This window comes from Neohortaea acidophila (assembly GCF_010093505.1).
Source record: "Neohortaea acidophila strain CBS 113389 unplaced genomic scaffold BDY17scaffold_12, whole genome shotgun sequence".
Taxonomy (NCBI): Eukaryota; Fungi; Ascomycota; class Dothideomycetes; order Mycosphaerellales; family Teratosphaeriaceae; genus Neohortaea; species Neohortaea acidophila.
Genome location: NW_022985521.1, coordinates 139934 through 166205, shown reverse-complemented (window position 1 = coordinate 166205; position 26272 = coordinate 139934). Strand labels below are relative to the sequence as shown.

General features: G+C 56.5%; 17 protein-coding genes across 17 annotated transcripts; 11 read left to right on the top strand and 6 right to left on the bottom strand.

The window, feature by feature from the left end:
• Nucleotides 1-42: 42 nt before the first annotated feature.
• Nucleotides 43-1867, bottom strand: BDY17DRAFT_47313 (Dip2/Utp12 family-domain-containing protein). Its single transcript, XM_033738423.1, has one exon. The coding sequence runs from the start codon at nucleotides 1659-1661 to the stop codon at nucleotides 183-185; it is 1479 nt and encodes a 492-aa protein (XP_033585583.1). The 5' UTR covers nucleotides 1662-1867; the 3' UTR covers nucleotides 43-182.
• A 1698-nt stretch (nucleotides 1868-3565) lies between these two features.
• On the top strand, nucleotides 3566-5986 carry BDY17DRAFT_227470 (uncharacterized protein; the record flags this gene model as incomplete). Its single annotated transcript, XM_033730160.1, has 1 exon — nucleotides 3566-5986. A coding segment is annotated over one exon (2421 nt), but the record flags the coding sequence as incomplete, so codon positions are not given.
• A 476-nt stretch (nucleotides 5987-6462) lies between these two features.
• Nucleotides 6463-7797, bottom strand: BDY17DRAFT_304825 (inositol oxygenase 1). The gene has a single exon (XM_033734776.1). It carries the CDS (start codon nucleotides 7621-7623, stop codon nucleotides 6640-6642), a length of 984 nt encoding a protein of 327 aa, XP_033585581.1. The 5' UTR covers nucleotides 7624-7797; the 3' UTR covers nucleotides 6463-6639.
• Nucleotides 7798-8288: 491 nt separating this feature from the next.
• BDY17DRAFT_304821 (NADP-dependent oxidoreductase domain-containing protein) lies at nucleotides 8289-10017 on the top strand. Its single transcript, XM_033734775.1, has 4 exons — nucleotides 8289-8982; nucleotides 9034-9103; nucleotides 9175-9278; nucleotides 9333-10017. The coding sequence occupies exons 1-4, from the start codon at nucleotides 8358-8360 to the stop codon at nucleotides 9515-9517; spliced, it is 984 nt and encodes a 327-aa protein (XP_033585579.1). The 5' UTR covers nucleotides 8289-8357; the 3' UTR covers nucleotides 9518-10017.
• On the bottom strand, nucleotides 9664-9978 carry BDY17DRAFT_257750 (kinetochore component CENP-S-domain-containing protein; the record flags this gene model as incomplete). Its single annotated transcript, XM_033731712.1, has 1 exon — nucleotides 9664-9978. The coding sequence occupies one exon, from the start codon at nucleotides 9976-9978 to the stop codon at nucleotides 9664-9666; it is 315 nt and encodes a 104-aa protein (XP_033585580.1).
• Nucleotides 10018-10598: 581 nt separating the features above from the next.
• Nucleotides 10599-11486, top strand: BDY17DRAFT_47124 (uncharacterized protein). Its single transcript, XM_033738422.1, has one exon. It carries the CDS (start codon nucleotides 10652-10654, stop codon nucleotides 11312-11314), a length of 663 nt encoding a protein of 220 aa, XP_033585578.1. The 5' UTR covers nucleotides 10599-10651; the 3' UTR covers nucleotides 11315-11486.
• On the bottom strand, nucleotides 11414-12639 carry BDY17DRAFT_229940 (chaperonin 10-like protein; the record flags this gene model as incomplete). The annotated part of the gene is made up of 3 exons (XM_033730202.1): nucleotides 11414-11707; nucleotides 11760-12527; nucleotides 12589-12639. Coding segments are annotated over 3 exons (1113 nt in total), but the record flags the coding sequence as incomplete, so codon positions are not given.
• Nucleotides 12640-12998: 359 nt separating this feature from the next.
• BDY17DRAFT_257773 (uncharacterized protein) lies at nucleotides 12999-13836 on the top strand (the record flags this gene model as incomplete). Its single annotated transcript, XM_033731715.1, has 2 exons — nucleotides 12999-13127; nucleotides 13180-13836. 2 exons carry the CDS (start codon nucleotides 12999-13001, stop codon nucleotides 13834-13836), a joined length of 786 nt encoding a protein of 261 aa, XP_033585576.1.
• Nucleotides 13837-14061: 225 nt separating this feature from the next.
• Nucleotides 14062-15263, top strand: BDY17DRAFT_258067 (uncharacterized protein; the record flags this gene model as incomplete). Its single annotated transcript, XM_033731743.1, has 3 exons — nucleotides 14062-14142; nucleotides 14204-14422; nucleotides 14487-15263. 3 exons carry the CDS (start codon nucleotides 14062-14064, stop codon nucleotides 15261-15263), a joined length of 1077 nt encoding a protein of 358 aa, XP_033585575.1.
• Nucleotides 15264-15321: 58 nt separating this feature from the next.
• Nucleotides 15322-16095, bottom strand: BDY17DRAFT_47117 (uncharacterized protein). Its single transcript, XM_033738421.1, has one exon. The coding sequence runs from the start codon at nucleotides 15978-15980 to the stop codon at nucleotides 15381-15383; it is 600 nt and encodes a 199-aa protein (XP_033585574.1). The 5' UTR covers nucleotides 15981-16095; the 3' UTR covers nucleotides 15322-15380.
• Nucleotides 16096-16588: 493 nt separating this feature from the next.
• On the top strand, nucleotides 16589-17011 carry BDY17DRAFT_327809 (uncharacterized protein; the record flags this gene model as incomplete). Its single annotated transcript, XM_033737739.1, has 1 exon — nucleotides 16589-17011. The coding sequence occupies one exon, from the start codon at nucleotides 16589-16591 to the stop codon at nucleotides 17009-17011; it is 423 nt and encodes a 140-aa protein (XP_033585573.1).
• Nucleotides 17012-17318: 307 nt separating this feature from the next.
• BDY17DRAFT_313607 (uncharacterized protein) lies at nucleotides 17319-17984 on the top strand (the record flags this gene model as incomplete). Its single annotated transcript, XM_033735734.1, has 1 exon — nucleotides 17319-17984. One exon carries the CDS (start codon nucleotides 17319-17321, stop codon nucleotides 17982-17984), a length of 666 nt encoding a protein of 221 aa, XP_033585572.1.
• A 155-nt stretch (nucleotides 17985-18139) lies between these two features.
• BDY17DRAFT_313606 (uncharacterized protein) lies at nucleotides 18140-19057 on the top strand (the record flags this gene model as incomplete). Its single annotated transcript, XM_033735733.1, has 1 exon — nucleotides 18140-19057. One exon carries the CDS (start codon nucleotides 18140-18142, stop codon nucleotides 19055-19057), a length of 918 nt encoding a protein of 305 aa, XP_033585571.1.
• Nucleotides 19058-19603: 546 nt separating this feature from the next.
• On the top strand, nucleotides 19604-20779 carry BDY17DRAFT_257574 (uncharacterized protein; the record flags this gene model as incomplete). The annotated part of the gene is made up of 3 exons (XM_033731699.1): nucleotides 19604-19722; nucleotides 19879-20268; nucleotides 20404-20779. The coding sequence occupies 3 exons, from the start codon at nucleotides 19604-19606 to the stop codon at nucleotides 20777-20779; spliced, it is 885 nt and encodes a 294-aa protein (XP_033585570.1).
• A 50-nt stretch (nucleotides 20780-20829) lies between these two features.
• Nucleotides 20830-21296, bottom strand: BDY17DRAFT_327807 (uncharacterized protein; the record flags this gene model as incomplete). Its single annotated transcript, XM_033737738.1, has 2 exons — nucleotides 20830-21093; nucleotides 21150-21296. 2 exons carry the CDS (start codon nucleotides 21294-21296, stop codon nucleotides 20830-20832), a joined length of 411 nt encoding a protein of 136 aa, XP_033585569.1.
• Nucleotides 21297-21845: 549 nt separating this feature from the next.
• On the top strand, nucleotides 21846-23765 carry BDY17DRAFT_313604 (uncharacterized protein; the record flags this gene model as incomplete). Its single annotated transcript, XM_033735732.1, has 1 exon — nucleotides 21846-23765. The coding sequence occupies one exon, from the start codon at nucleotides 21846-21848 to the stop codon at nucleotides 23763-23765; it is 1920 nt and encodes a 639-aa protein (XP_033585568.1).
• Nucleotides 23766-24592: 827 nt separating this feature from the next.
• BDY17DRAFT_304811 (uncharacterized protein) lies at nucleotides 24593-25373 on the top strand. The gene is made up of 2 exons (XM_033734774.1): nucleotides 24593-25166; nucleotides 25219-25373. The coding sequence occupies exon 1, from the start codon at nucleotides 24875-24877 to the stop codon at nucleotides 25058-25060; it is 186 nt and encodes a 61-aa protein (XP_033585567.1). The 5' UTR covers nucleotides 24593-24874; the 3' UTR covers nucleotides 25061-25166; nucleotides 25219-25373.
• The last annotated feature ends 899 nt before the right edge of the window (nucleotides 25374-26272 follow it).

The window sequence follows — 26272 nt, the reverse complement described above, 5'->3', positions numbered from 1 at the left end:
TCGCCGCCCATCCCGTGTTCCACCCCCCTCCGTTCGACGCGGAGAGAAAAAATTGCTATATCAGGGGTATCATGCACTGTTCGCATTCATGCAGTCCTCTACCGCTTGCTTGAAGTGATCGACTCCGCCCGCACCTAACTCCCTCCATCCAGAATGTTGGTTGCTGCCGCTGCGCTTCACAATCACCGTCTCCTGTTAAGGGACTTGGGCAGTGGAGCCGGTGCATCCGAGACGTCACTTTCACTGTCGGAGAGATCTGATGCTTCTTCTTCCGAGCCTAAGTCGTCAATCTCGGAATCGGCGTCGTCTTCCTCATCATCGTCGTCGTCGGATGTTTCGGAAGCCTCAATATCGAGCAATCCTTCTGCTTCCTCTTCGTCCTCAGAGCTGTCATCGTCGGCTTCTTGCGCGATTCCATTCCGCGTGTCATCATCGGTGGGTTTTAAGCTTCTTGAGGTGGCGGAGTGTGGTTTCGACTTTTTTCTCCTCTCCTCCGCTTCCGCGTCTTCATCGCTGTCCGACCAGTCTTCATCCTGGCCCTCGATGTAGACAACCCCCTCTTCATCTTCATCCTCGCTATCGCCATGAACCGCTCGAGAGGCGGCCTGGATACTTCGCCGAAGCTCCAATTGCGCACTCAACAGATTCAGCTTGCCTTTCAGGTGAAGCAATGGCTGCAGACCATTCGCACGATCGCGGATAACTCGCGACAACGACTTCAGTTGCTGCATGATCTCGGGCTGGGTGGCAAGATAGCCGCCATGCGCAATGAGTGACCATTCCACCCAAGTTAACAGGCTGCCTGTCCGGCCTGGGCGTTTATGAATCCTCTCCGCCAGTCGTTGGAGCAGCGTGGCCACGTGTTGAGATTGTAGGCGTTGGATCGTAGATCGAATGGTGGGAATGTCGGTAGTGTGGAAGCAGCTCTCTAGCAAATCCTTGTCGTTGGTCTTCAAGGCTTGGGTGAGGACGGTTGTAAGGGATGTTCCAGAAGGTGCCGCGAGAACTCGATCGCCGGATAGGGGAACGAGTGCTTGGCGATCGGCCATGGGATTCGCGAGAGAGGCGTGGACATCGATTGGATCGGGGTGTCGTGCTTGCAGCATTTCGCCAAACGACGGTTCCTCCATATCCGCATCTTCCTCCACCTGCTCCTGATCATCGCCTGCCTCAGCGCGCTCCGCACCAGCGATCACGTCTAACCCGTCCGTCCGGTCTTTCCCATGGCCATCTATCGAGTGCCCGTTGTGGAGATTGTGCAGGAGGGGCGGTGGCGCCAGTTTCTCTTTGGCTACCTCGTCGTCGTCATCGTCGTCGTCAGAATCTTCGCTGCTGTCTTCCCCGCTTGAAATGCCGATGGCGTTCTCGGCACTGCTGCCGACCTCCTCTTCGCCTTGCACATCTTTCATATCCGGTGCCACGACCGCATGTGGCTCGTCCACTTGTGTTGCCCTCGAACTCGGGACGCCATTCGTAAGCCTGGCCTCGAGCTTTCTGCCGTGTCTTGCATTTTCGTCTACAAGGAAGGCGAGGCTCGTAGAAGCGGGGACGTGAGAGGTCTGGGTAGTTTTCAAGCGCTTGGAGGAGGGAGGCAGGGCGGAAGGGGAGACAGCTTTGGCTTCGGGGGATTGCCGCCGTCGGGAGCGCTTGGCCGCACTCATATTGACGGCATTTCGATTAGAGGAGGTGAAGAGATGGAACAGATAGACTGGGAAGACTGCGGGCAAGGCGTGCGGACGAGATGTCGTCGATGGAGACAAAATTTCGAAGAAGCGCTAATGCTTTAGCTTTTGGCTTTGCCGGGAGTCCGTGCGTTTCGTAGTCTTGGCCGTTGAAGGTTTGTGTTGGACTGATCCCAGCCTCAGGCAGCAAGTCGCACGCTGGCAGGTCGATGGCTTGGGAAACTCTGGCCGTTGCCGCAACGTGTTCGGTTCTGTCTAAGCTATCAATCAGACGACTGTGATTCGGTGGCGTCCAGTGGGAATAAGTGCTCATCAAAAATTTGCAACGGGTCCAAGGGTTGTCCGCGAAGGAAACTTCGCCCCACGTCCAACGCGCCAATCAGAGCAGGGGATGTCGAGCAAGCTCTGTCGCGTCAAGGAGAGACGGGCTTTCATAAGAGAAGCGATGCCCGCTGCCCGGCTTGTGATCCTCGATCTCCCGCATTTGTTCACGAGCTCTTGTACCCACCAAAGGATAAATATCGGCAAGTGCTTCAGCCACAGCCCACTTGTGTCCATCACGCATCACGTGCCCGCCTCGTATCGCGCCGCGGGCCTCCTTCCCGACCGCTCAGCATTTTGCAGCACGCTATCATTGCACGCTGGGGACAACACAGCACGGCCTTGCCTTGCACGACGCGTAGAAGCTGCACTCCGCCGCACGGTCCCTTTCGATAGTGGATCCGCGCTGTTTGCACCGCATCGCTCTCCATCTTGAGCCCGGCGTCCATCTTCCATTCGCCAGTCGTCCAGCGTCACAACACCAACCAAACCTCCTTCGCTGCCGCCTGGTGTTGTCTGACTCACCCTTGGCGCCTGCTTCCCGCCCGCCTCCGCCACGCGGACCGCGCTCACTGTGCAGCCTTCGACGTGTCACGTGCTCGGCGGAAGCACCCGGGGACCCGCCTCCCGCCACATTCTTGGCAGTGCGGCAAAGCCGAAAGTATTTAAAACTTGGAAACAGCAGTTGCACTTCTATTCGATCGCCGAGCCTCTCCGACGCCCGCTTACTCGCGCTTCGCGCACAGAGCCTTACCTCTGCGTGCAACCCTATCGACAAGGCTGCCACCCCTTCCCTTTGCCCCTACCCTAATACCACGTGCGCCTTCGCGCTTGTTTGTTTCCTTTTTTGCGACGGTGAGCGTTTTAATTCCGTCAAACGACGACGACCTTGCGCCACACGCGCGCGCCCACGCTGCCGTTCATTCACCTTTCTTCTTGGCTCACCGCGACACCTTCACACCTGCTGTTCACCTTCTCTCCACGTCACGCGCCTGCTTTGCATTCACTTGGTGACTTGCAATCATGGCATCGGATTTTGCGGCGCCGCCGCCTCCATCACTTCCACGCCACGATGAGATGGACAGCGCCTCGCAGCCCGCAGCTTCGTCACTTCTGGAAGCAACAATCAACGGGTAGGTCGTACTTACTTTGTTCCCCTCTCACCGTCACTGCTCACTGCTCTCACCCCGGAGAGTGCGCGGTGTTTCCAACGCTTGTTGACTGACTGCTTCTTTAGCGATCAACATCTCTCTGCTCCCAGCATGGATCGAGCCGACCTGATGAAGGGTGGCGAGATCACTGCTAATGAGGATCACATCTCCCCGGCACCGCGCGACCCTCTGGTCAACGGTGGCGACGTGGCCATGAGTGAGGCCCTCCTAACATCAACATCGCAAGATGACCTGGTGAACGCTGGCCAGGTCACTGCAAACGAGCACCACATCCCGACAAGTGAACCCGCCGACGCCGCGACAGCCGATAGCATTTCTGCCAACATTGACTCCATTCCGACGACTGATGTCGACACACCGGTCGCGCTTCCGGAAGAGGAGCGTTCCGCGCCAGTTGAGCACGTGGAGTCTGGCATCACACCCGTTGCGGACTTCATTCCTAAGGAGACTGCAAGTACCTCACATCCGACGCCGCCACCTGATGAGCCTCTTGTCACCGGCTCCGCAGACATTGATGTGACGATGGCCAACGTGTCATCCGAGCCAGAGCCGGCGTCGGCGCCTGTGCCCTTACCACTCCCGGCGCAAGCAGAACAGAGCCTTGTTCGACCTCGCGAAGATGATGACGATGACGAGCCCGCGGCGAAACGTAGTAGAGTAACGGATGAGCCCATTACCGAGCCTGCTCGTCCGGACTCCACACTTCCCGTCCGAACAGCCGACATTGATGCTGACATTGCAATGGATGCAGCTCCTGCCAATGAAACATCATCAGCTCCCACACCTGCCCAGACAGACGCACCAGCCGTCGAGCAGGTCACGGCCACAATCGCCGAACCCTCGTTTGAGCCGCCCAGCGCACCCATCGCCGACGTGGCCGCCGCACCCGTTCTGTCTTCCTCAGAAGCACCAGTGAAAGATGAAGTGGCTCCCGCGGAAGAGCTACCATCCGGCCCACTTGTCGAGCCATCGGCGGACACAGTGCCGGCGGCTCCCTCTGTCCCGGAGACTCCCGTTGCTGCGACGCCTGCAGAAATGGCACCTCCAGCCGTGGCTCAGCCCGCCACAACCGAACCCTTGAGGCCTGTATACAGCACCGAACCGATGACTGCCGTTCAGAAGGCTTATCTGCTGGACAAGACAAAGAACCTGAAAAAGACCAAGCATTCATTCTCTTTTCTCCGCGCTGTTGACCCTGTCGCCCTCAACATTCCTACGTATCCGGACATCATCAAGAATCCCATGGATCTCGGTACTTTGGAGAACAAGCTCAAGGACGACAAATACGGGTCGGTCCAGGCATTCGTTGATGATTTCGACCTGATCATCTCCAACTCTCGACGTTTCAACGGAGACCACCACGTCGTGACCCAGGCTGGGTTCGCGATGGAAGCATACTTCAAACGAGTGATGGAAAGCGTTCCAGGTCCAAACGAACTAGCTCCGGTGAAGCAAAAGTCGAGGTCACCTTCCATTGCAACCGAGAAGCCGCGACGCGAGCCTCGAGCGGCCACATTGCCAGCACCTCCACCCGCCGCCGCCGCCGCAACCACACCTGCCGAAGCTTTTGCCCTCCAGCCAGACGGAACTCCACAAATCCGACGTCAGTCAAGTATGAGCAACCGTCCGGCCCGCACCATCAAGCCTCCACAGAATCGCGAAATTGCCTACTCGAAGCCGAAGAGGAAGGAGCATCAGTTGGAGCTGCGCTTCTGCGAGCATGTGCTGGAGGAGCTGCGCAGTCCGAAGTACGCCGGCAGCAATCAAGTCTTCCTTTGGCCCGTGGATCCCGTGGCGCTGAACATTCCAAACTACCGCCAGATCGTGAAGACTCCAATGGACTTGTCCACGATGTCGCAGAAGCTGAAAGGTGGTCTGTATGCCACTGCGGAGGAGTTCAGGAAGGACTTTGACCTGATGATCAAGAACTGCTTGACATTCAATCCCATCGGCAATCCCGTCCACGACCTTGGCGTGCAGTTCCAGCGGCACTTTGAGGAGCTGTGGCACGATAAGGAGAAGTGGGAGCGCAAGAACCAACCAGCATCAAACCGTGCGTCTTCCGCGTCTGCGGACGATGAGAGCGGCGCCGAGGACGAGGAGGAAGAGGAGGACGAGGGCCCCGCCGACCAGAGCGCCACGATTCGCGCGCTCCAGAAGCAGCTTGCCGAGATGCAAAATGCTCTGTCGGGATTCGTTGGCGAGAAGCCCAAGACCAAGAAGCCCAAGTCCGCGAAGACCGGTGGCGGCAAAAAGCAGCAGGGCGGTTCAGGGTCATCTGCTCCTGGCAAGAAATCGTCCAAGGCGGCGGCCAAGCCGAAGAAGCAGCGCGTAGTCACCTACGAGGAGAAACAAGAGATCTCCGAGGCGGTCAACAAGATGAACGAAGGGCAGATCTCCACACTCACCAGCATCATCACTGAGAACTGTGAGAAGTACCGTAACATGGACGACATGGAGCTGGAGATTGACGACTTGCCCAACTACGTTCAAGCCTTGTTGCTTGATTATGTGCGCAAGCTCTTCCCCAAGAAGAAGGCCCGCGAAGCGTCGCCCGATGACGCCGCCGCTCTCGACGATGACGACTACGAAGAGAGGGGCGGCGGTCGAGGTGGCAAGCGCAAGAAGCACCGGCCCATGGGCAAGAAGGAGCAGCAGGACACCATCAACAACATCAAGAACAAGTTGGCGCAGTTCTCTCAGCCGGGCTTCAGCGGGAGCGAGTCGCCCACGAACTCCAGCTTCAATGCCGCCAACGCGCAAGTGGACACATCGGGTGATGAGGAGTCGGAGGAGTCGGAGGAGGAGTAGACGGTCGATTTGCTTGTTTCGCGTGGGCTGGTCGGAGGCGGTCGGGTGGTTTTGGACGTTTTCTGACAATGCAACAGAAAACGTCCTGTACATTACTCTTCGCGGTCGGGAAGGAAGCAGGCATCCTGGCAGAATGGATTAGCGAGTGAACTTCGATTAGACGGTATTGTACGATTAATTGGCCTGATCGGCGCGGATAAGACTGTGTTGAAAGTGGGCAGCAAATGAATTGCTTGCTGATTGAGCTCCTTCCTGCCAAATGCTGCCTCCTGTAATTGTATGTTCAAGGCGGGTGACATCGAGTGTTGAATCGTTGGATATGGATGCTGATGTGGTCAAGTCGCGGGTGCAGTGAGAAGCAGCAACTTGATACCAGTGTGATGCCCAGTGAAAGAAGTGAATCGATGGTGCTTGCGTGGTGAGGTAAGGTGATGGGGGCTTTTTTTTTTTAATGACCTACCTGCCAGTGTGCGAAATGAATGGTAGCGCATGTCGTGTGGCTTGTTATCATTCATAGAATCATGATTGGACAATATCACCAAGCGCAACGAAGGCGTCTCATCGGGTACATTGATGTGCATACATGTGTCTACATGTGATCTCCGATATTCAATCACGCTGCAGTTGGTATTCACTACTATCAAATCACCGCGTTACCACATCAACACCCTCGCCTCCTCCCCGTCTCGCGGCGGGAAGAATTCGCTGATCAAATCCAGGTAGTACGGCTTCAGCTCCTCCACTCGGGGAAGGTCGTCGCTCTTGCTGTAGAGATCATAGGGATTGAAAGCTTTGACGGCCGCCAGCATCTCCTCGTCCTTCTCATTCATCATCCATCGATACCCACCTGCGGAGTGCCAAGGGTAGAAGGAATGGTATCGAATCATCGCCAGCGCGGCCGGCGGCAGGGTGCTCTGCTCTTTGCAAATGTGGTAGAGGTACTCATCGTGGCCCCAGCTGAGCATGACGCTGTCGAGCCCGCAGCCCGGCGTGTAGATGCCGTGTTCGGTGCGGTAGATGGGGTCGATGTTGTCGGGGTTGTTGACGAAGGTCCCAGGATAGATGATGGATTCGTCGAAGCGGCAGCCGACGGGGAATGTGTCGCCGACTACGTCCCATTGCCCTTCTGCACCATAGAAGAAGAGAAGCTTGCCGAGATCGTGAATGAGGCCCGTCAGTTGGAACCATCGCGGCTTACCGTCGCGTCGAATGGCTTCGGCGGATTGCAGCAGGTGTTCGATTTGGGAGAGCGAGGTGTCGGGGTCGGAGTTGTCGATGAGGGTGTTGAGTTTCTCCATCGCTTGCCACACCGTCATCTCGGCGCGGGTCTTGGATTGGAAGTCGTTGCGAGCCTTGAGGTTGTAGGCCACCGTCTGCTTCTCATGTTGCTCGCGGTAGAAGTTCTTTACTCGGTCGCAGGCGTCCTCGTACTGTCGAAATTGTGTCTTGTCTTTCTCCGCGTCGAATTTTGATTGTTCGTAGGCCTTGAGCTCTTGCTGAGTCGCAGTGCCGTTCTTCACGCGCATCTCTGCTTTGAGAAGATTGACCTCGTCGATAGCGTCCGATGTTGTCTCGAGAGCAAGGCCATCTCGACCGGACTCGTTGTGTTCATTCTCATAGATGGCTGAAGGTGCCATCGTCGGCGACAAGGGGTCGTAGTTGTGAGATACAAGCTGATGGTGAGGGTGTGGGAGCGTGTGAGAGATAAATTTCTTGGAAGAGTGAGAGAAAGAGGGAAGGAGAAGAGACAGAAGAGGGGAGAACGAAACAGCGTCACGACCGACTTGGCCGTTGCACCTACATAAAAGAACCCATCCAGCGGCCGCAATGCCTAGATTACGCAATGGAGAACGACCAGATTAGCGAGTGCAATGCGCAACAGTGCCTAGAAAAGCATGTGCGCACGAGAAGCGCGGTCAGACGACCTGTGAGCGCGAGAGGGATGCGATGCAGTGGAGCACTCGATGGAGCACGAGGCGCCGTGTGTGAGGAGCCATTGGCTGTCGTCGGGGAATCTCCATCGCCCGGAAGCAAGGTATCTCCTCAACCGATGGCACTTCGGCATGGGTACCTTCCATAAATGGCAGTTCGGCACGCAGGATTTTCCGTAGAGTGGGTCACGAGGGTCATTCTTGTGGGCCCGGCGGCGAGCGGTCGGAGAATCTGTCCTATTCCAGACGTGCCGCTCAAGGCTGACGCGGAGGAGCGGAGATACGTTCCTCCCTCCGCCTTCCACGTCCATGGTTTCGCCGCCGTTCGGCGAATGCGTTTTTCCGGACATCCCGCTTCGGGAAGTGCAGGTCCAAAGTTCTCCATGCTTTGCCGACGATGTCATGGCGATGTCGGCAGATGATAAATAATAAGACATAGGATGAACCCGAGGCTGGCGAAGTGGATGCTGCGATCGACTCCAAACAACATCAAACATCCCGCAGTCATGACCGACCAGACCTTCACCCTCAACACCGGCGCTAAAATTCCAGCATTGGCCCTGGGTACATGGCAGTCCGAGCCAGGCCAGGTGAAGGATGCCGTTGCTCACGCGCTCAAGGTCGGATACAAGCACATCGATTGTGCATTTGTATATGGCAACGAGAGTGAGGTCGGCGAGGGGCTGAAAGCTGCCTTTGAAAATGGAGTGAAGAGAGAGGAGATATTTGTGACCTCCAAGTTGTGGTGTACATATCATCGCGACCCAGAGAAGAACCTGGACGAGGGCCTCGAAAAACTTGGGCTGGACTATGTGGACTTATACTTGATGCATTGGCCGGTCCCCATGAGCGCGCATGGCAACCATCCTCTATTTCCAAAGCATCCGGACGGCTCCCGAGACTTGGACACGGAGTGGCCGCATTGGAAGACATGGCAGGCGATGGAGAAGCTGCTCAAGACTGGCAAGACCAAGGCCATCGGAGTGTCGAACTACAGCGTCAAGTTCTTGGAGGAGCTGCTACCGCACTGTCAAGTCACCCCCGCTGTGAATCAGATTGAGAATCGTGAGTGCACTGCAAAAACCAGAAGGCCCGCAGTCAGCTAATACGATGTAGATCCCTATCTACCACAACAAGACATCGTCGACTTTTGCAGAGCAAAGGACATCCTCATCGAAGCGTACAGGTGAGTTGCGTTGAATGCCCGTGGCCGCAAGTTTTTCGGCGTTGCCATGTGCTGATGATTTTACCATGCAGCCCGTTAGGTAGCACCGGAAGTCCACTTTTTCAAGAGAATGTTGTGCAGGACATTGCGAAGAAACACAGTGTCGGGCCGGGAACCATCCTGCTGAGTTATCAAGGTGAATCGGATTGCAGTGTTGAATGATGATTGCATTGTTGCTGACGTCGAGCAGTGAGCAAAGGGCATGTTGTGTTGGCGAAGTCGGTCACGCTGTCGCGCATTGAGGAGAACATGAAGATCCTCAAGCTCGATCGTTCGGAAGTCGAGACATTGGACCAGATCCACAAGAGCAAGGGGACGACAAGATATGTCTATCCACCATTTGGCGTCAATCTCGGGTTTCCAGACAAGCAGTAGGAGCTGGTGGCGGGTGCGCCCTTGAGCCGTGGCTAGGGTTGTGTAGCGTTCGAGCATTGCCAGAATAGAATAGAATGCGATCACAGGAGTAGAAGAGCTGTGCAGTCCGCACATCCGATACCGTGACCTTTGAGAGGGTACACATCTCATCCATCCCTCTCGCGAACAGCTCGAGTTTCGGCTTGGAGGAGCTCGTCGAGGCCTTCGTTGCGCCGCCCTAGCAACAGCACGTCTTTGCAATTAATGGTCGAGCGTGTAGAATGCTTTGCAAAGGCCTCGAGATCGCGGGCGACATTGTCGATCTGGGCCCACACCATCTCACTGAGGCCGCCGATGAAGTGAGGACTGGCGTTGATGTCTTGGGAGAGACCGACGGAGTCCACGATCTGGCCAACGGCATACCAGAGCGCGGCTTTTAGCTTTTCGTCCTTGGTGCTCTCTTCAGCTTCTGCCGCGGACATGATTGATGGTGAGTGAGTATTGTGAGAGGAAAGTGGCGGCGGAAGGGTTGTGGGAAGGCTCGAGGCGAACGCGCGCGCGCGCGCGTTTGGAGCACCGCGCACGGGCCACCCTCTCATCTCGGGCTGAGCTGGCGCACCTCCGCCACAACAACTCCTCCCATTTCTTCTAGCATTCGCCAATTTTTGGCCGACGACATCCTCGAGAGCTGCCAGATGGGCAAGAGCAGAGATCCCGAGGACTTCCACTAGCGCCCGTCTTCCCGCATCCAATCATATCGCGATGCGTTCTCCTCTCTCGTCCGTCCCGGGCTGGAACCACTTCATTCAACCTTGTTCGAATGGCGATGAACTCGCTCAGCCATGGACATTTGAACTATTACTACGACCAATGGACACTGGCCTCAACTCGCCTATCCAGAGGCCTGGTCTAAAGTTCCCGCCGTTGGTGTAGCAGCCCGTGACACGACTTGCACGCCCCGCCAACGCGAAGAATGTAAATGCATCCACTTTGCTCTGCTCCCGCCGTCGTGACATTCCTCGCAGCCGCGGACGAGAAGGGAGCGGTAGGCAGTTGCCAGGGCAGTGGCCTTCTTTTGTTATATCTCCATCTCTTCGCTTGACTTCTCCCCCCTTCTCCTTCTTCATTGCAAAATCATCCTCCCATCACATAAACATGCTTATCCGAAAGAACAACCCTTCCGCACCATGGCTCGTCTACATGTTGATTCCGCGAATGGCGCAGGCAGGAATGGCTTATGCCAGACTGGGGAAGCGTTCCACCACCACCATTACCGTGGGCTGCGAAAGTACGCTGACTTTAGACAGTATGCCTCCTTACTACATCACCGCCGCCGCCTGCACCGCCACCTCGGCGTCCTGTCCCTGCGCCCCGAACTACGTATGCGATGAAATCGCTCCATGTCTGTGGGGTTGCGAATCTCGCAGAGGCCACCACATGCCCACCACGACCATCACCAGCACCCACATGGTGACTGCAGTTACGCCAACATCCTCCTCTATGGTGACTGCAGTCTCGCCAACTTCCTCCTCCCTGGCCAATCCATACCCGGGCCAACCACCTTATGCTGGATCCAATGTCAACAGCTATCTCCCGTGTGTCCCGGGTTCATTCATTTGCATCGACAGCACAACATGGGACACTTGCGACTACAACACGCTCGGGCAGTGGGTCTACGAATACCCTCGATCGGTTGCGGCGGGCATGATGTGTTTGCCTGCGTTGTCGTCGTCTGACAGCGGCTCTTCAACAGGCCAGCAAGGCAACACGCCCGCGGGTTACTATCGAGATGATCAGATCGTCGGGGCGGGTTCTTGAGGGATCTCTCGGTCGTGCGATGACTTCAGCCCCTGACTTTATGCAATGCTTAGCTCATATAGATCATGTCTCTAAGCGTGTCGACTATCAACTCTTCAAACTATCAATCACAACTTTCAAGACTAATCGACCATCCTCATCCTTGGTCTTGCCCGCCATGTTGAAAGCATTTGGTGCCTCTTCAAGTCCCTTGAAGCGATGTGTGACCAGCTTCGTGAGATCCGGGCCACTCTTTATGGATTGTTCGACAAGCTGGATGCTCTCGGCATACGTGTTGGCGTAGCGGAACACCCCGACAATGTCAACTTCTCGCAAGGCGGCGGCCCCGAGAGGTAGCGTCTGAATGGGGCTGCCCATTCCTACCAACATGAGACGGCCACCTGCTTTCGTTGCCTGTTTCGATTGTCAGCGTGGCGGAATGTCGTCTGTTCCAGGCGAGACTTACGTAGATCCCAGCTTGCACGCAGGCCGGCACACCCGTGCATTCGATAGTCACATCAAACTCTCCAATATCATCAATCTTCCCAACTTCGGCCGCGGTCTCCTTCGCGATTGTGAGACTCTCATCAATATCCTTCCCTCGACGCATCGGTACGGTGTAGCTAGCATCCGCGAAACCGTTCTTGACGGCAAAGTCCAACCGTCCAACGTCAATGTCCGCAATCACCACCTTGCCGGCACCTTTCAGCTTCGCCACCGCCGCCGACAACAACCCCACGGCCCCTGCACCAAACACGAACACCGTCGCATCCTTGGGCATCAGACTTCGCCGCACAGCATGCAACGCTACGCCCAGGGGCTCCAACAGCGCGCCGACGTCCAGACTGATGTGCTCCGGCAACCGGACACACCACTTGGCCGGGTGGTTGATGCGTTCCTGCAACGTGCCCTGGAAGTGCGGAAAGGATTTGCCGGAGCTGCGGAAGCGCATGTCTTTGCAGATGTTGTACCGGCCTTCCGCGCAGCGTGCACATTGCTCGCAGGGAATGCCGACTTCGAGTGCTACCTTGTCGCCAGGCTGGAAGTCGGTGACGGAAGAGCCCACGGCGGTGACGACACCCGACGACTCATGACCTAGTGAGAGGGGCTCGCGAACGAGGATGTCGCCATTGCGGAAGTGGGAGTAGTAATGGAGGTCGCTGCCGCAGAGGCCGGTTGATGCTATCTGGATTTGGAGTTCGTTTGCACCTGGTGCAGGCAAGTTTCTGGGCTCCTGGTGGCCTGTTAGTGATCTTGTGTGTGGATTGCTTCGTATTTCTCTCGTCTGTACTGACTATTCTCAGATCTTTGATGCCGTGCAGGACAGACGCTTGAATCTGTGTGGTACTCATTATGCCGGTGTCAATGCAAGAACAGCACTGTTGAGGCAGGAGGGAAGAAGAACAATCCTTCGAGTGTTCCAGTGTTAGTCACCACCGCCTCTCAAAAACACATTTCGTAATTATATAACATATCGATGCATCTCGACGCACGCGGCTGTTTGCAATGCAGTAATGCCGACGCCGGCGGCATCGGCAACTGAAGGGATTGAGGCCGCGCGGGAGGCGCATGCAACCTCAGAAGGAAGGTTACTCCATTCGGCTGAACAGAGAGCGAGACATTTCGGTCGGTGATAATATTACCCGCACCGCATTTCCTCTAAATCAATCCTGTCAAGCGAATCTTCGAGAAGCACGAAGACACCATGGCGGCACTATCAGATCTGTTCTCTCTGAACGGGAAGACGGCGTTGGTGACGGGAGGCACGCGAGGAATTGGGCAAGCCATGGCATTGGCACTGGCTGAGGCCGGGGCAGATGTGTTGCTCATCCAGGTGAGTGGTTGATGTCGGCCGAAGGCAATGCGAAAGACTGACGGTGTCTCAGCGCGACGAGTCCAACCAAGAAACGAAGAAGGCAGTCGAAGCCTTGGGCCGCCGAGCGCACATCTACACCGCCGACCTGTCCTCGCAAGCCTCCATCAAACAACTCGTGCCGAAAGTGCTCGCCGACGGCCATCAAATCCACATTCTGCTCAACTGCGGCGGCATCCAACGACGACATCCGGCCCACCAGTTCCCCGACGAGGACTGGAGTGAGGTCCTGCAGACCAACCTGACCACCGTCTTCACCCTCTGTCGCGATGTTGGCGCGCACATGCTGTCGCGAGACAAGGACTCGCACGGCAAGCGAGGCAGCATCATCAACGTCTGTTCCCTTCAGTCCTTCCAGGGCGGCATCAATATTCCCGCATATGCGTCCAGCAAAGGTGGCGTGGCACAACTGACCAAGGCCTTGAGCAATCAGTGGGCGAGTGAGGGGATCAACGTGAACGGCATTGCCCCGGGCTACATTAACACTGACATGAACGTGGCATTGATCAATGACCCCGTCCGGGCGAAGAGCATTTTGGAGCGCATTCCCGCCGGACGCTGGGGCTCGCCGGATGACTTTAAGGGCAGCGTGGTGTATTTGGCGAGCAGAGCGAGTGGCTATGTCAATGGAGAGATCTTGACCGTTGATGGAGGCTGGATGGGCAGGTAGTCTTACAATCACATTCGTAGTCGTAGAATGTTGTAACATTGTCCTGAACGACCCAGCTTTACAGTGGAGCCATGCGTCGCCTCGTCTTTCACTTTCGTCCCTTCCGACGTCGTCTCAACCCTTTTGGGAATTTCCGACAGCCGACCAATATCTGCGCATCTGCACATCCGCCTCTGCTCGTCCAACTCACACCTTCATTCTATACAGTCAATCGCAATCGTCGAAATGGTGCGAAAATTACAAGTCGCCGTTTCTGGACTGGGCCGGATGGGAGCGCGCCATGCGCTGCATTTCCTGGGCAAGACGGTCAGCAGCATGGCCCTTCCGATCAACAACCCTTTACTGACGCGTTCTTTCCCCCTTCTAGCCACGAGCAGAATTGGTGGCAGTATGTGATCCGGACCCGCGCTGCCAAGAGTGGGCACAGAGGAACCTGGCCCATTATGGCACGAAGATCTTCAACGATTTCGACGAAATGCTGGCGCACCCGGGCATTGAAGCTGTGGTCATCGCCACCGTCACCACCACGCATGCCGAGCAGGCCATCAAAGCCATCGGTGCGGGAAAGCATGTGCTTTGCGAGAAGGTGAGTCGTCTCCAAGTCCCGGTGCATCCGCTGCTGCACCTCCATGGCTAATTCCTCCTGTCAGCCACTCAGTACAAGCGTCGAAGTCAGCCAGTCCGTCGTCGACGCCGCCAAAAAACGACCCGACCTGAAAGTCATGTGCGGCTTCAGCCGGCGCTTCGATGCCTCCTACCGCGACGCTTGGGCACGTATGGACCGAGGCGACATCGGCCGGCCAGCCATCATCCGCTCGCAGACATGCGACAAGCTCGACCCCTCCGGCTTCTTCGTCGACTACGCCCAGTTCTCCGGCGGCATCTTCGTCGATTGCAACATCCACGACATCGATCTGACGCTCTGGTTCTTCGGCGCGGACAGCATCGTCAAAAGCGTGTACGCCGTCGGCATCACCGCCGTGCAGCCCGCGCTGAAGAAATGGGCGGACGTCGACAACGGCGTCGGCATCGTGGAGTTCTGGGGTGGCAAGATTGCCTACTTCTACGGCAGTCGAATGATGGCCGCCGGGCAGCACGACATGACCGAGATCATTGGCACCGAGGGCAAGGTGGTTGTCAACGGTGCTCCGCAGACAAACCTGGTGGAAGTGCACGAGGCGTCGGGTGTCCGCCGCGAAATCCCACCCAACTACTATGGCCGCTTCGAACAGGCTTTCGTCAACGAGGCGAACGAGTTTACCGAGTGCTGTCTGGACGATAAGCCCCTGCCCATGAAGCTGTCCGCTGCGGTGCAAGCCGTTAAGATTGGGTGCGCTCTACAGGAGAGCTTCAGGTCGGGGCTGAAGATCGAGTTTGATGAGATTGGCAGTCGAGTTGGCGGAGAGCAGCTCCTTGCCAAACTGTGAGGAGGCTTGGATGTGGTAATGAGAGAATCTGAATACCGGTACGCCCATCGACACAACTGATAGACGTGATCTTACAGACGGATTGAAGAGAGGATAAATTAGATGAGTAAACGATCTTCATTCATTGCAGAAGCCCATCTTCATGCTCGGTTTAGCCAGCCTGTAGGTGCCGTCGATGCTCGCCCTAACCTTCAAGTGTCCCCTATTTCCCCCCTGCTTCCTTCTGCTGCTGCTGCTTGTTGAACTGAGGGAAGTTGGTCTGGACAATGTTCGTGCCCGCAATCCTCTTGCCCTTCGGACTGGGGTACGGTCCCGCCATCTTGCGATACTGCTCCGCAGCCTTGGGCTCTTTCGCACCGGGCGCGTCTTGATTGCTGTGGTGTGACGTTTGAACGATGTCGGTGCCGGGGTACTGATAGCTGGAGCCCGGGCGAGGTTGGTGAGCGCCAGCCTTGGGGGCTTGGTTCTCGCGAGCTGGTTGCGAAGGCATCTTCGTGCGAGGCTGAGAGAGTGGTCGGAGGTGACTGAAGGTGCCGTGGTACAGCGGGGGATGCGTAGGTGGATGCGGTCACGAGAGTGACTTGAGGGCCAACTTCGGGAGCGTGGCGAGAGCGATGGAGGCTGAGGAAGTGCGAATGAAGAGTGTGTGGAAGAAGAAAGATAGAGAGCACGTACTCTCTTATATATATCGAGAGACAGACGTGCTCCAGTGAACATGTCAGCGACACTCACCTCCTTCTATTCACTGAGATCTCGAGAACGGTGAAGCAAACTCGAGAGTGAGTGCAGACAGAGCTAGTGCAGGGAACGGGTTGCACGACAGGCCCAGCCGTGCGTAACGCTGATCGGTGGCATTCACCTCGCCTTGGTGTCGCTTCCATGTGGCGCATTCACATAATGGATGCCTGAAGTGGAATTCCAATCTGTTCGTTGCAGAACACAGCGTGAATGATGCATCCATACACTAGTCGATCCCACCCGCCGGGATGCATCATCCTGATGCGACAACGATGGCGAGTTCGACAGAAAGGTCTCGTCGTGTGGGTGTTACCCGTTCATCAGTCTTTGGCAGCAGGGCACAATCGACCATCCACTCTCGAGAGCCTTCACGACACCCCGGTCGCGCAGATCAACGGATGCAAGCGCGGAGGCATTGCATGGGCGGGCGACAAAACCAGCGTTCAGCATCGGAGCATCGGCTCGTGAATCAACTCAGCCTGCAATCGCTCAGACGCTTCGTCGAACGCGAGATCACACTCGACGCGATCCGATTCAGCAGAGGAAGCGCCTGGTCAAGCAGCGTCTACTCCTCACATCCATCCGTCATGACTGAGCGACCGGTGATCGTTTTCACGCGCTTGGCCAAGGCCATCGCAGCATACGAAGGCGTACCCGGGCCGGATCGAGAGCTGTCCTTCGAGCGGAATGACGTGTTGGAGATCAGTGTTACGACGGAGGGATGGTGGGTGGCAATGAAAGCGAACGGGGAGACGGGGATTGTGCCTTCGAATTTCTTCGAGTTGTTGCCGGAGCATGAGCGCGCTATGAGCAGTCCAGCGCAACAGACGGATTCGATGGCCACAGGGAAGAGTCTTAGACCAGTGGTTTCGACACGTGAGATGAACATCGCCATGATCACTGAGAAGGCTAGGGTGATTCTGAAGGGAGCGAAGGAGCAGTGGGTGCGCCTGCGCCGATTGCTGGACTGCAAGACTCAGGAGGATGTGCAGCCATACGCGGGGACTTGAGTCGGGCTATGAAGCATAGAGGGACCAGAAGTTTGGCATGCTTCGTTGAAGGCGAGGTAACAGCAATGCTCGATTCGTCGTGACTACATGACAAAGAATTCATTGTCAGTTTCGAATAACCCGTGAGCCCAAAAATAGACACATACTCTTCTTCAAGTCCGTCTTTGTAGAGTCGAGAGGTGAAGCGGATTTCTTTGTTGGTGAAGAGGACAATGCACCGCCCAGTCCGACATTTATAACGCTTCCTTCCAGTCTTCCTCCTTCGGGAATGTTCGAGCTCCTTGCACATTTTGTCAAACACCCCAAAATGACGGGGAGGAGGAAGCCAAACCAGGCGTTCCCCGATGCACAACCTGCTGCAATGCATCGCTCCAACACTCAACCTCTGCCATCCACCCGTCACCATAACGTTCCCCAACTCCAGCAGCCGACCACCGCTCCAGGACAAAACTCGTTCTCGAGGCGAATGATCAAGAAGCTGAATGCTGTGACGAAGATCGACACCACCATCACTTCGCCACCCACCCACCAGCACGATCAAACAGGTGAGCACGTCCAGAGCCCGGGCGAAGATGCTAAAAGTCCCACTCAAGGCCTTCAGCGCCGCAATGCAGTCAGAGTCACGCCCATCGCTGCCAGGGCGAGATCCGCATCGCTCCCATTCACCAATGGACAGCAGATGTCGACTCCTCAACCGTTCAGGAAAGCAGCGTCTCATCAGATCACGCGTAAGCCAGTTCCACAACATCCAAAGGATGAGGAGTCTGACACGCCGGGGAGCATGAAGGCGGCGTCCATCAGTGATGCGGAGGAAGCACAGCTGACAATTCTACCTGATCACAATCTGCACATGATGCCATGCGAAGAGTTCGAGAACAACGAGTCTGAGAACGACGTGGTCAGAGTTTGCCGTGGCCCAGAGAGGCGTGCGAAGTTGATAGTGCCTGAGGAGGTACATGAGTCGCAGTCGTAGTCGCAGTCCATGCAATCGAGTCGATAGGGCAATCAGCAGCCAGCCCACCGTAATGATCCAATGAAATACCACCATGAAATCCGTCTTTTGAACATTCTTGTGAAATCTCCAACGTTAGTGAATGTAGACTACTGCTGTTACTCAGTAGTGACACAATGCCGGATTCCAGCAAACCCGTTCGTGCGAAGCACTTTTTAAAGGCGGCAGAGCTGCTGTCAGATTCTTGCACTTTCTCCAGAACGCAGACTTTCCACTATACCTGGCACCGAGAAAGAGACGAAGCGGCATTCCGGCAAGGCCGTCGTAGAACCATGGAGGGAAGGATGTCGGACGACAGCATACAATCCTCCGGCAACTCGAAATACGGATATGAGCCGTCGGAGGGATCGAATCAAGAGAGCATGGCAGACCCGGCAGGAAACAGGAAGGTTCGAGAGACTGAGGCGTTTCCAACGTTCACACCAACAAAATTCAACCCACTTGCGGCGTATTTCGAAGGTGGTAGTTTGGAGCAGCCGTCAGACTGTAAAACACCATCGACTGCTTCGACTCGAACTCCGAAACTTCGCAGACGGACTTCCGCCAATGATCTACGGGCTTTGCGCAGAGCAATGCCAGGGGTCCCAGAAGCGGTGAACGAGCAGTCCGCGACAAAGAACGTGTTGTCAGCTGAGCACGTCGAGGAAGCAGAAGAGAACATCGAGTCGGTGCAATGGGATCCAGCGTCAGAAGGTCTTGAGGGTCCGGGTCTTCGTAGGCGGAACGCGAGAAGAGACTCGAGCGACTCGCCGAGGAAGCGAGGGAGAGCCCAACGGCAGGTGGAGCAAGCGCAGTTGACGAGAATCGGATCTAGTCCGGGAGCAGCAGGAAGAATCAGGTCATCTGAGGAGGGGAGGCCAGCCCCACGATGCGCAGTGGATTCGGCGAGACTTGCAGCAGCAAAGGAGTACTTCCGGGTACCATCTGGCCGCAAGCTCTCTTTGTCTGCGATCGAGGCATACGGGAAGAAAGCGGGGTTGGGTTCTGGATGCCATGAGACAAAGGAGGAGAACAAAGGGAGGGGGAAAGGGTGAGTGCTGCTTTCAATCGTGACCGGCGATGCTGCGCATAAGCACGTAGGTAGATGGGGTGCAGGTAGAAGTGCAGATAGCAATCAGTTCATGCCCTCAGGTTCTTCTCTTCGACGTTGGTCTCGAAGGGATGGAAGGTGGAAGGAACGAGGGATCGCCAGACTATGGCCCGCATGCGGCAGGTGCGGCAGGCAGCAGGCCAACCCCGGATTTTGGCTTTTGCGCCATTCCGCGGCTGGCGCGGGGTTGATCCGATGTAGCGAATGGATGCTGTCGTGACCGTATCATGTGTAAGCGTACGCGGTCCGCCTGCATCCATCGCCGTCGCCATCACTCCTTCATCCATGTCCTGCTGTTGTCGCAAGCTCGAACCGCAAGCAGATCTCCTTGGCCCGTCGCTCACCCGCCAATGCTTGGCGCATTCTTGGCACATCCGACATCATATAGTCAGCGCCTCATCCGCCACTGCCGATCAGCATGAGAGAGAGCATCGCACGGCGCTTGTCCGATCTCAGCTCGCCGCGGGGATATGGGTCGAAGAGAAATAGCATGACGTTGCCGTTGGGCCTGCCACACAAGAAGTCGGAGCAGCAGCAGGAGATTCGTGAGGCGAGGAGATGGCTGAAGGAGCACGTGAGGAACGATTGGCACTATCCGCCGCTGCCGAGGTTTCAGATTCCCGTCGCGAAGGAGGGAGAAGAGACGGCGAGGACAGAGGAGGGGGATGAGGAAGAGCCGGGACGCAATGACAGAGCTGGTGATGATGAAGGGGCCGAGCCGACGGTGGCGGGCTTCCGATTCTATCACCAAGGCAAGCAAGAGAGGGAAGCTCTGCTCCACCGCTCGCCTGAGCAACTCACATTCTCGCCGGCAGAGTGGAGGGAACGCGTCTACAGTAGCGAGGAGTCGTCTGAACCAGATGACACCGACGTTGATGGAGGGGGCGTGACAGGGCCGAAGAAGACGCCGTACAAGTTCGAGAATCCCAACAGCATAGGCGAGCACTTGTCCGACCGGAGAGAAGCGCGGAAACGCAGGCGGAAGGCTCTACTGGACGAGGAGAGTACGTGGAACGATGGACTTGCGCACTGGTTGGCGAGGCGGGACGTTTGGTGCGCAGCACACACCTCGGAGCAAGTGAAGACTATGCAGCGCGAGCAAGAGGATCGACAGCGTGGCTCCTCCTCGGTCTCCGTCTCCGCCTCTGCTTCCGCGTCGGCATCCATCAGCTCTTCCGTGCGCATCTCGACCGACTCCTCCGGGACCGATGGCATTGTCGTCGCTGATGAGGCGCCGAGCACGCCTGCAACGACGCCCGAACTCCCCCTGGACCCTCCCACAAGATTGAGCGTGGAAGCGCCGGTCATCCCTACCCAACCCATAGTGCCTCCGTCAGACGTTCTCGTTCCTCTCGGCCCACCCTTCCTCGCCGACCATCCCATCCGCAAACGCATCAATCCCGATCTCTACCCCGAGATCTATTCGAAGATCATCCAACAGTCCCGCTCACCCAGCGTGCCGATCAATCTGGCGACCATGACGCGAGCGCTGGTGCAGGGATGGAAGGATGATGGCGAATGGCCGCCGAAGCCCACGGCGTATGTGTACGCGGACAAGAAGCACGCGGGAGGCGAGTCGAGCCTGAAGCACGGGGTGAAAGCCGTCGGACGAGCTTTGGGCATTACCAGTGGGAGCAGCGGGGTTGTGGCTTCGGCGAAATCGTGATGGATCTGTTCCACTGTAGCGTTCGAGCGAACATGGTTATTAGTTGGCGTTTATTGAAGACTCTTTCGCTTCTTCTTCGCGCTCCCGCCGGTACTGCTGTCACTCTGCTCTCGAGTCTTGTTCGCCTTGGGAGCAGGGCCAGCGACACCGCCACTCAAGCGCTCCTTGCCCTTTCGACTACTCCCGTGATGACCCTCGTCGCCCGGCTTGGGGCGGGGCGTCTTGTCTTCTTTCCAGTCGACGAGCGCCGCCTCGTCCTGGTCGGTGAGACCGGCAAGGACATTTTGGAAATGCAGGCGCGTCTGGACTAGGGACTACATGCGCTCGTGAGCGAAGGCGACACACGAAGGGGGAGAGGGAGGCAAGATACCTCGCATCGCTGGAACGAGTGCCAAGACAGCCTCTCATAGCTCTGCAGGATCTCGGCGGCGGCATTGCGTCGTGCGAGGGATTCATAGGATTCGGGGCTCCTGGCGACGTGTGCGCTGGGTCGGGAGAGGGTGGATGACGATGCCATGGCTGAGCATCGCGGGCACCACACGGTCTCAAGGAGATGCGGTTAGATTACGGCGTGCAGTACTGAAGCATCGGCGATAAATGACAAGCGACACCACCAACGCCACGAGGCCTGGATCGACGCGAGCAAGCGAGAGCGTGGCCTCGGCGCGGAAAGGACGCGACGCGATTGGCCTAAATCCATGGTTGACATTACTCGCGCCTACCTAACGTGGGATCTTCCCCTTCTATAGGTAGCCATCCCCACGATGAAATGCATTCCCACCCATCCATGATTGCTCGGCGCATGGTTGGAAAGCTGCATGCTATTCTTACTTAACGTGTCCCCCGGCGAATCTCACATTTCATCATCCCCTCCCATCCACCTGCCCCTAACCCGCCAATCCCCAGGAAAGCTGTAGTACGCCGCGGCGCAGCCAAGAGCTTCCCGCCCGTACGACCCAGATCGACTCCTTGAGCCAGCGCAATCTCACCCCCAACAGATGGTGTCGTGATCAGCAAGACCAGCTGCTGGACAGCGCCGTCTTCCGCCTCTCCCTCCCTCCACACTATGCGCCGGCGAAACCCATGCTCCTACCTCAACCGCCGCCTTCAGATCGTCGCCAGCCTCACCACCTTCATCCTCTTCAGCATCCTCTTCCTCGGCACCACCTCCGAGGACAACCCCTACCTCAGCAAAGTCCCATACGGCCCGCAGATCCGGCAAGGCACCACCAAAGTAGTCGGCCGCCTTCCATCCATCCCCAAGGAACTCCCGCACGTGCACGTGAACACGGCACAATGGCTGAATCGCTTGGATCCCTTTCAAGCACCCGCTCACAGTCCTCCCCCAGCGGACCAGCCCGATAGCAGGGAGGGTGATATATCATGGCACACCGACTGGCATTGGATGAACCCCTTCAGCACTGTCGTCACCCAGGACGAGCGCGCCGTGCTGCCTCCCTTGAAGCCGCGCCCGCCCGTCTACACCTACTTCGACGCTGGAGGGCGGAGTCGGGATGAGCGGAGTAGGAAGGCGGAGCAAGAGGTGTTGGAGATATGGCGGCGCGCATGGTGGGCCCAGGGCTTCAAACCCGTCGTCTTGAGTCGCTCCGAGGCAATGAACCACCCAAAGTACAAGTACATCAAGGACCTCAAGCTGGAAGCTGATATGGAACTGGAATTGCTGAGATGGCTGGCGTGGGCCAGCATGGGCACGGGAATCCTGTGCAACTGGCTGGCCGTGCCCATGGCGCATTACGAGGAACCCTTGCTCCATTTCCTGCGCGCCGGCGAGTACTCCCAGATGACCCGGTATGACGGCTTGGAAGGTGGCTTGTACGTTGGCACGAAGGAGCAAGTGGAACAGGTGCTCGAGATGGCCCTGCGGTCGACATTGATCACCACTGCTCAATTCATGTACCAACTCACGCCAGAGGACACTTTCCACATCGAGCCCAACCATGATGGCGTGGCATTCTACAGTTCGAAAACGATCAAGACGTTGTACAAGTCGATCGACAGCCAGTTGACCTTTGCCGACACCCGCGGAGATGGCCTGACCATGCTCCCCGCGCTCATCAACAGTCATCTGCACTTGACCTGGCAAAACAGCTTCCCGAAAGGCATCGCCGTCTTGAAACCCCTGGCTCAAAACACCACATACATGATCGATCCCGCCATCGACATTGCTCGGAACTTGTCGACGTGCACAGCATCTCCCATCACCACCTCGTGTCCGCCCAACCGACCGAATTGCTCGCCTTGTGTCAGCAGGACACCTATGATCATCACTACACCGCCCATCTACCGCAATGACAGCGCGCAATTCTTGATCGGCACTGTGCCTCATCCCTACACCCTGCAAAGCCTCATTCACAACAAAGAGGATTTGGACGTACGATTCATCCGACGGAAAACCTCGCGTGACTCGTGGGTCATGGCCGCCACCAGAGAGTTGCTCGGCGCGGGCATCTCCTCCTTTTCGCGCCTTGCTTCCCTCAAAGACGCCGTTGCATCCGAGCACGGCATCTCTCGCTCGCTGTGGCTGACGGCAGAAGAGCCCGTCTACCTCCGCACCGAAAAGGACTTACAAGAGCTCGATTGGATCTTCGGCTTTCGCATCCCGCGGCACCCAATGAAGGATGGCAAATCAGAGACGCCAGTGCCCGGACCAGAACGCCGTCCTCCGCCGCCCAAGCAGGACTTTGATGGGCCGAAACCCGACGAGAAGCAGCTCCTTCAGCAGATGTTGCTGGGGGAGAAAGCACAAGATATGATCAAGAAGAGCGAGCGACATGGTGGGCAGAAGTCTCTCATCCTCCTTCGGAACGCGGTCGAGGCGTGGAACATGGCGGACACGGAGGTGTGGAAGTTTGTGCGGGCGTTCAACGCGCGGAGATTGGTGGAGCGGCAAAAGTGGCAGAAGGAGGAGGATGCATATCTTGGAAAAGGCCTGTATGACCGGTGGAAGGAGACTTTGTCTGGATGAAAGCGCTTCTTACCGACCCATGGGATGGAGTTGGAATGTGCTGCGCCAGCAGACACGACTTGTTTTAGTAATGGGGGCATTTTGGCACTGAAGCCGTGAGTACTCGTTGGCGACGATCTTCTTGCATTGATCAAATAGAATCTACGACCTGCTGAACAGCAGTCTGGCTCTCCAAATCACGTGCAAATCACGTGCAGCTTAGTCACATCCGCACGATTTCCCCTGAGCATCCAATGTTCCCGGCAATGAACCTGCGCATCACCTTTCACTCTCATCCACATTGACTTTGCTCACGGAGACTTCGATACTGCTGGTATCCAGCGTGGCCAGGCGCTTCACTCATGTCACCGACGGCCTCTTCATCCCCAATAGGCACGTGGCGCGCTCCCTCCCCTATCTTTGCCCACCACGACCATTTTGACTGACATTGACAATAGGATGCACCACAATAGCCACCGGAAGCATCGTCGTCGTTGCACAAGTCCACAAATTTAGAATCGTCGCCCATTCTCATTGGTCGCGAGACGCACTGCCCCTTCAACGTCATTGCTTCAAATGAAGCTTTTGGCGTTGGAAGTGAAGCCAGCGGCCACGCTCGACATGCTCACGATTCGCAACATCACGCTTGAAAAAAGTCGACATGGCACGAGGCAAGTGCGTGCGATGAGCTCGTCGCTCGCGGTTTCGAATGGTACCGATATCATTATGCCAATGGCAATAATGCGCGTGGTATGAAGCTCGCAGCCTTGCCCGACTCCTTCACTCACTTCACCTCCCTTCTCCCAGCCACCTTTTCGCGCTCACTCGCTTTGACTTTTGCCCACAGACTCTCTTCTTGTGAAAACTCTTCTCATGATCTTGAACACTCTTCTGACCTTCCTCTCCGCACTCCTCTTTCGACTCTTCATCCATCACTTCACTTTCATCAATCCCGCAGCACGCAATCCTTGACAGTCTTTGCCAATCATTGATCAACTACCTCATCCACAACGCATTCAACTTGCCGACGAAGACTTTGAGCATCACTGCTTCTCACCGCGCTCTATCTGAACAGCTCCAACATCACCCAAACACCACCTTCAACCAGTCCCCCCAAACATCAAATCACCATGCCTTGCACCAACGAGAACCACTCTCACGCCTGGGTCACCGAAGGCTCTCTCACCATTGAGCGCTGCGAGAAAATCTGCGGCTTCTGCAAGGCGCCCTTCAAGCACGCGTGGTTTTTGAGGAGACACGTCAACAATGTCCACGTCAAGCAGTACCCCAATCTCAAAGTCGACGAGGGATGGTGAGCTACACCCCTTTCTCAACTCACTCTGCACGTTCACTGACAGCCCACAGGTCCGGCTCTCCGAACGGCAATCGTCGTCCAGGCGAGCCGCAGAAGCGTCGCAAGGGGTAAGCGTGCAACACGGAGAGAAGCAGGGACAGCGAGACTGACATTCACCAGACATGTCCGCAAGAACTCTGATTCCAGCACCGCCAGCTTCACAAGCTCGTCGCTGAAGAACGAGGTCACCTTTGATGAAGCCGGCGAGCACGAGGTCAGAAAGCACGAGACAGGCCCTGACAATGTCGGCAAGCACGAAGACGCTTGTGATGCCGTCACCAAGCACGCTGTCACGGACGACGTCAACCCTGGAGTCGTCATTGAGACTACGGAGCTGAAGTGAGCTCTCTTCAATGCCGTCTACCACCAGCACCATTACTGACAGACTCCAGGCCTGGTGCGGAGACTCTCTTCATCGATACCAACCTCACCGTCGACCCCTTCCTCACTGGCTGGCCCAACGGCCTTCCGGTGACAGCTGACGGGCAATTGCCGATCTACGCCCCTGGTCTCTTCAATGACTTCGACATCAACACCAAGTACGATCCCCTCGCAGGCTTCTTCGCGGACCCCGATCCCACCTACTTGCCCGTGGAAGACAACATCTTCATCACGCCGCAATATGTCCGCACGAACGGCATCATCATCGGCGCCACACAGCCTATCGTCGAGCACCACGGAGCTGCCAAATCGTTTGCCGAGGGGCTCAACACGCTGATCGGCGACCTGCACGCGAATGAGCATCTGTACGAAGAGGAGGTGCTGTACATCCTAGAGACCTTTGCGTCGGCCTACAAGTACGGGCAGAAGTTTTGAGAGACGGAGTAAGAGTGGAAGACATTCCTTGTCATGGATGAGCGATATCACTTTGATACCTGATGGACATAGCGATGGGGAGTTACTTGACGTGATGACTTTAGCGACGGCGCTGGCGGAGTGTCTACTGCTTGAGATGGGCGTACTCCTACGCAAGGAGATTTGATCAGAGCGAAGCATATTCTGCATGCGAGTGAGGGGAGTGTCAGAGCAGTGTGCTCACGGATATTCTTGAGACTTTGACAGAGCAGCGCAGTGTAGCGTAAACACAATTGAGCTTGCTGTCTTTCCATTCTCAACGGCTTCCAATCCATTACCATCTCGTACGCTGACGTAAATGTCGCCATACACTCTTATG

Coding starts and splice junctions, on each gene's coding strand:
- BDY17DRAFT_47313 (XM_033738423.1), bottom strand. CDS start 1,661: ATGAGTGCGGCCAAGCGCTCCCGACGGCGGCAATCCCCCGAAGCCAAA.
- BDY17DRAFT_304825 (XM_033734776.1), bottom strand. CDS start 7,623: ATGGCACCTTCAGCCATCTATGAGAATGAACACAACGAGTCCGGTCGA.
- BDY17DRAFT_304821 (XM_033734775.1), top strand. CDS start 8,358: ATGAACCCGAGGCTGGCGAAGTGGATGCTGCGATCGACTCCAAACAAC. Junction 9,104..9,174: donor ATCCTCATCGAAGCGTACAG/GTGAGTTGCGTT, acceptor TTTACCATGCAG/CCCGTTAGGTAGCACCGGAA. Junction 9,279..9,332: donor CATCCTGCTGAGTTATCAAG/GTGAATCGGATT, acceptor GACGTCGAGCAG/TGAGCAAAGGGCATGTTGTG.
- BDY17DRAFT_47124 (XM_033738422.1), top strand. CDS start 10,652: ATGCTTATCCGAAAGAACAACCCTTCCGCACCATGGCTCGTCTACATG.
- BDY17DRAFT_47117 (XM_033738421.1), bottom strand. CDS start 15,980: ATGTTCACTGGAGCACGTCTGTCTCTCGATATATATAAGAGAGTACGT.
- BDY17DRAFT_304811 (XM_033734774.1), top strand. CDS start 24,875: ATGCCTTGCACCAACGAGAACCACTCTCACGCCTGGGTCACCGAAGGC.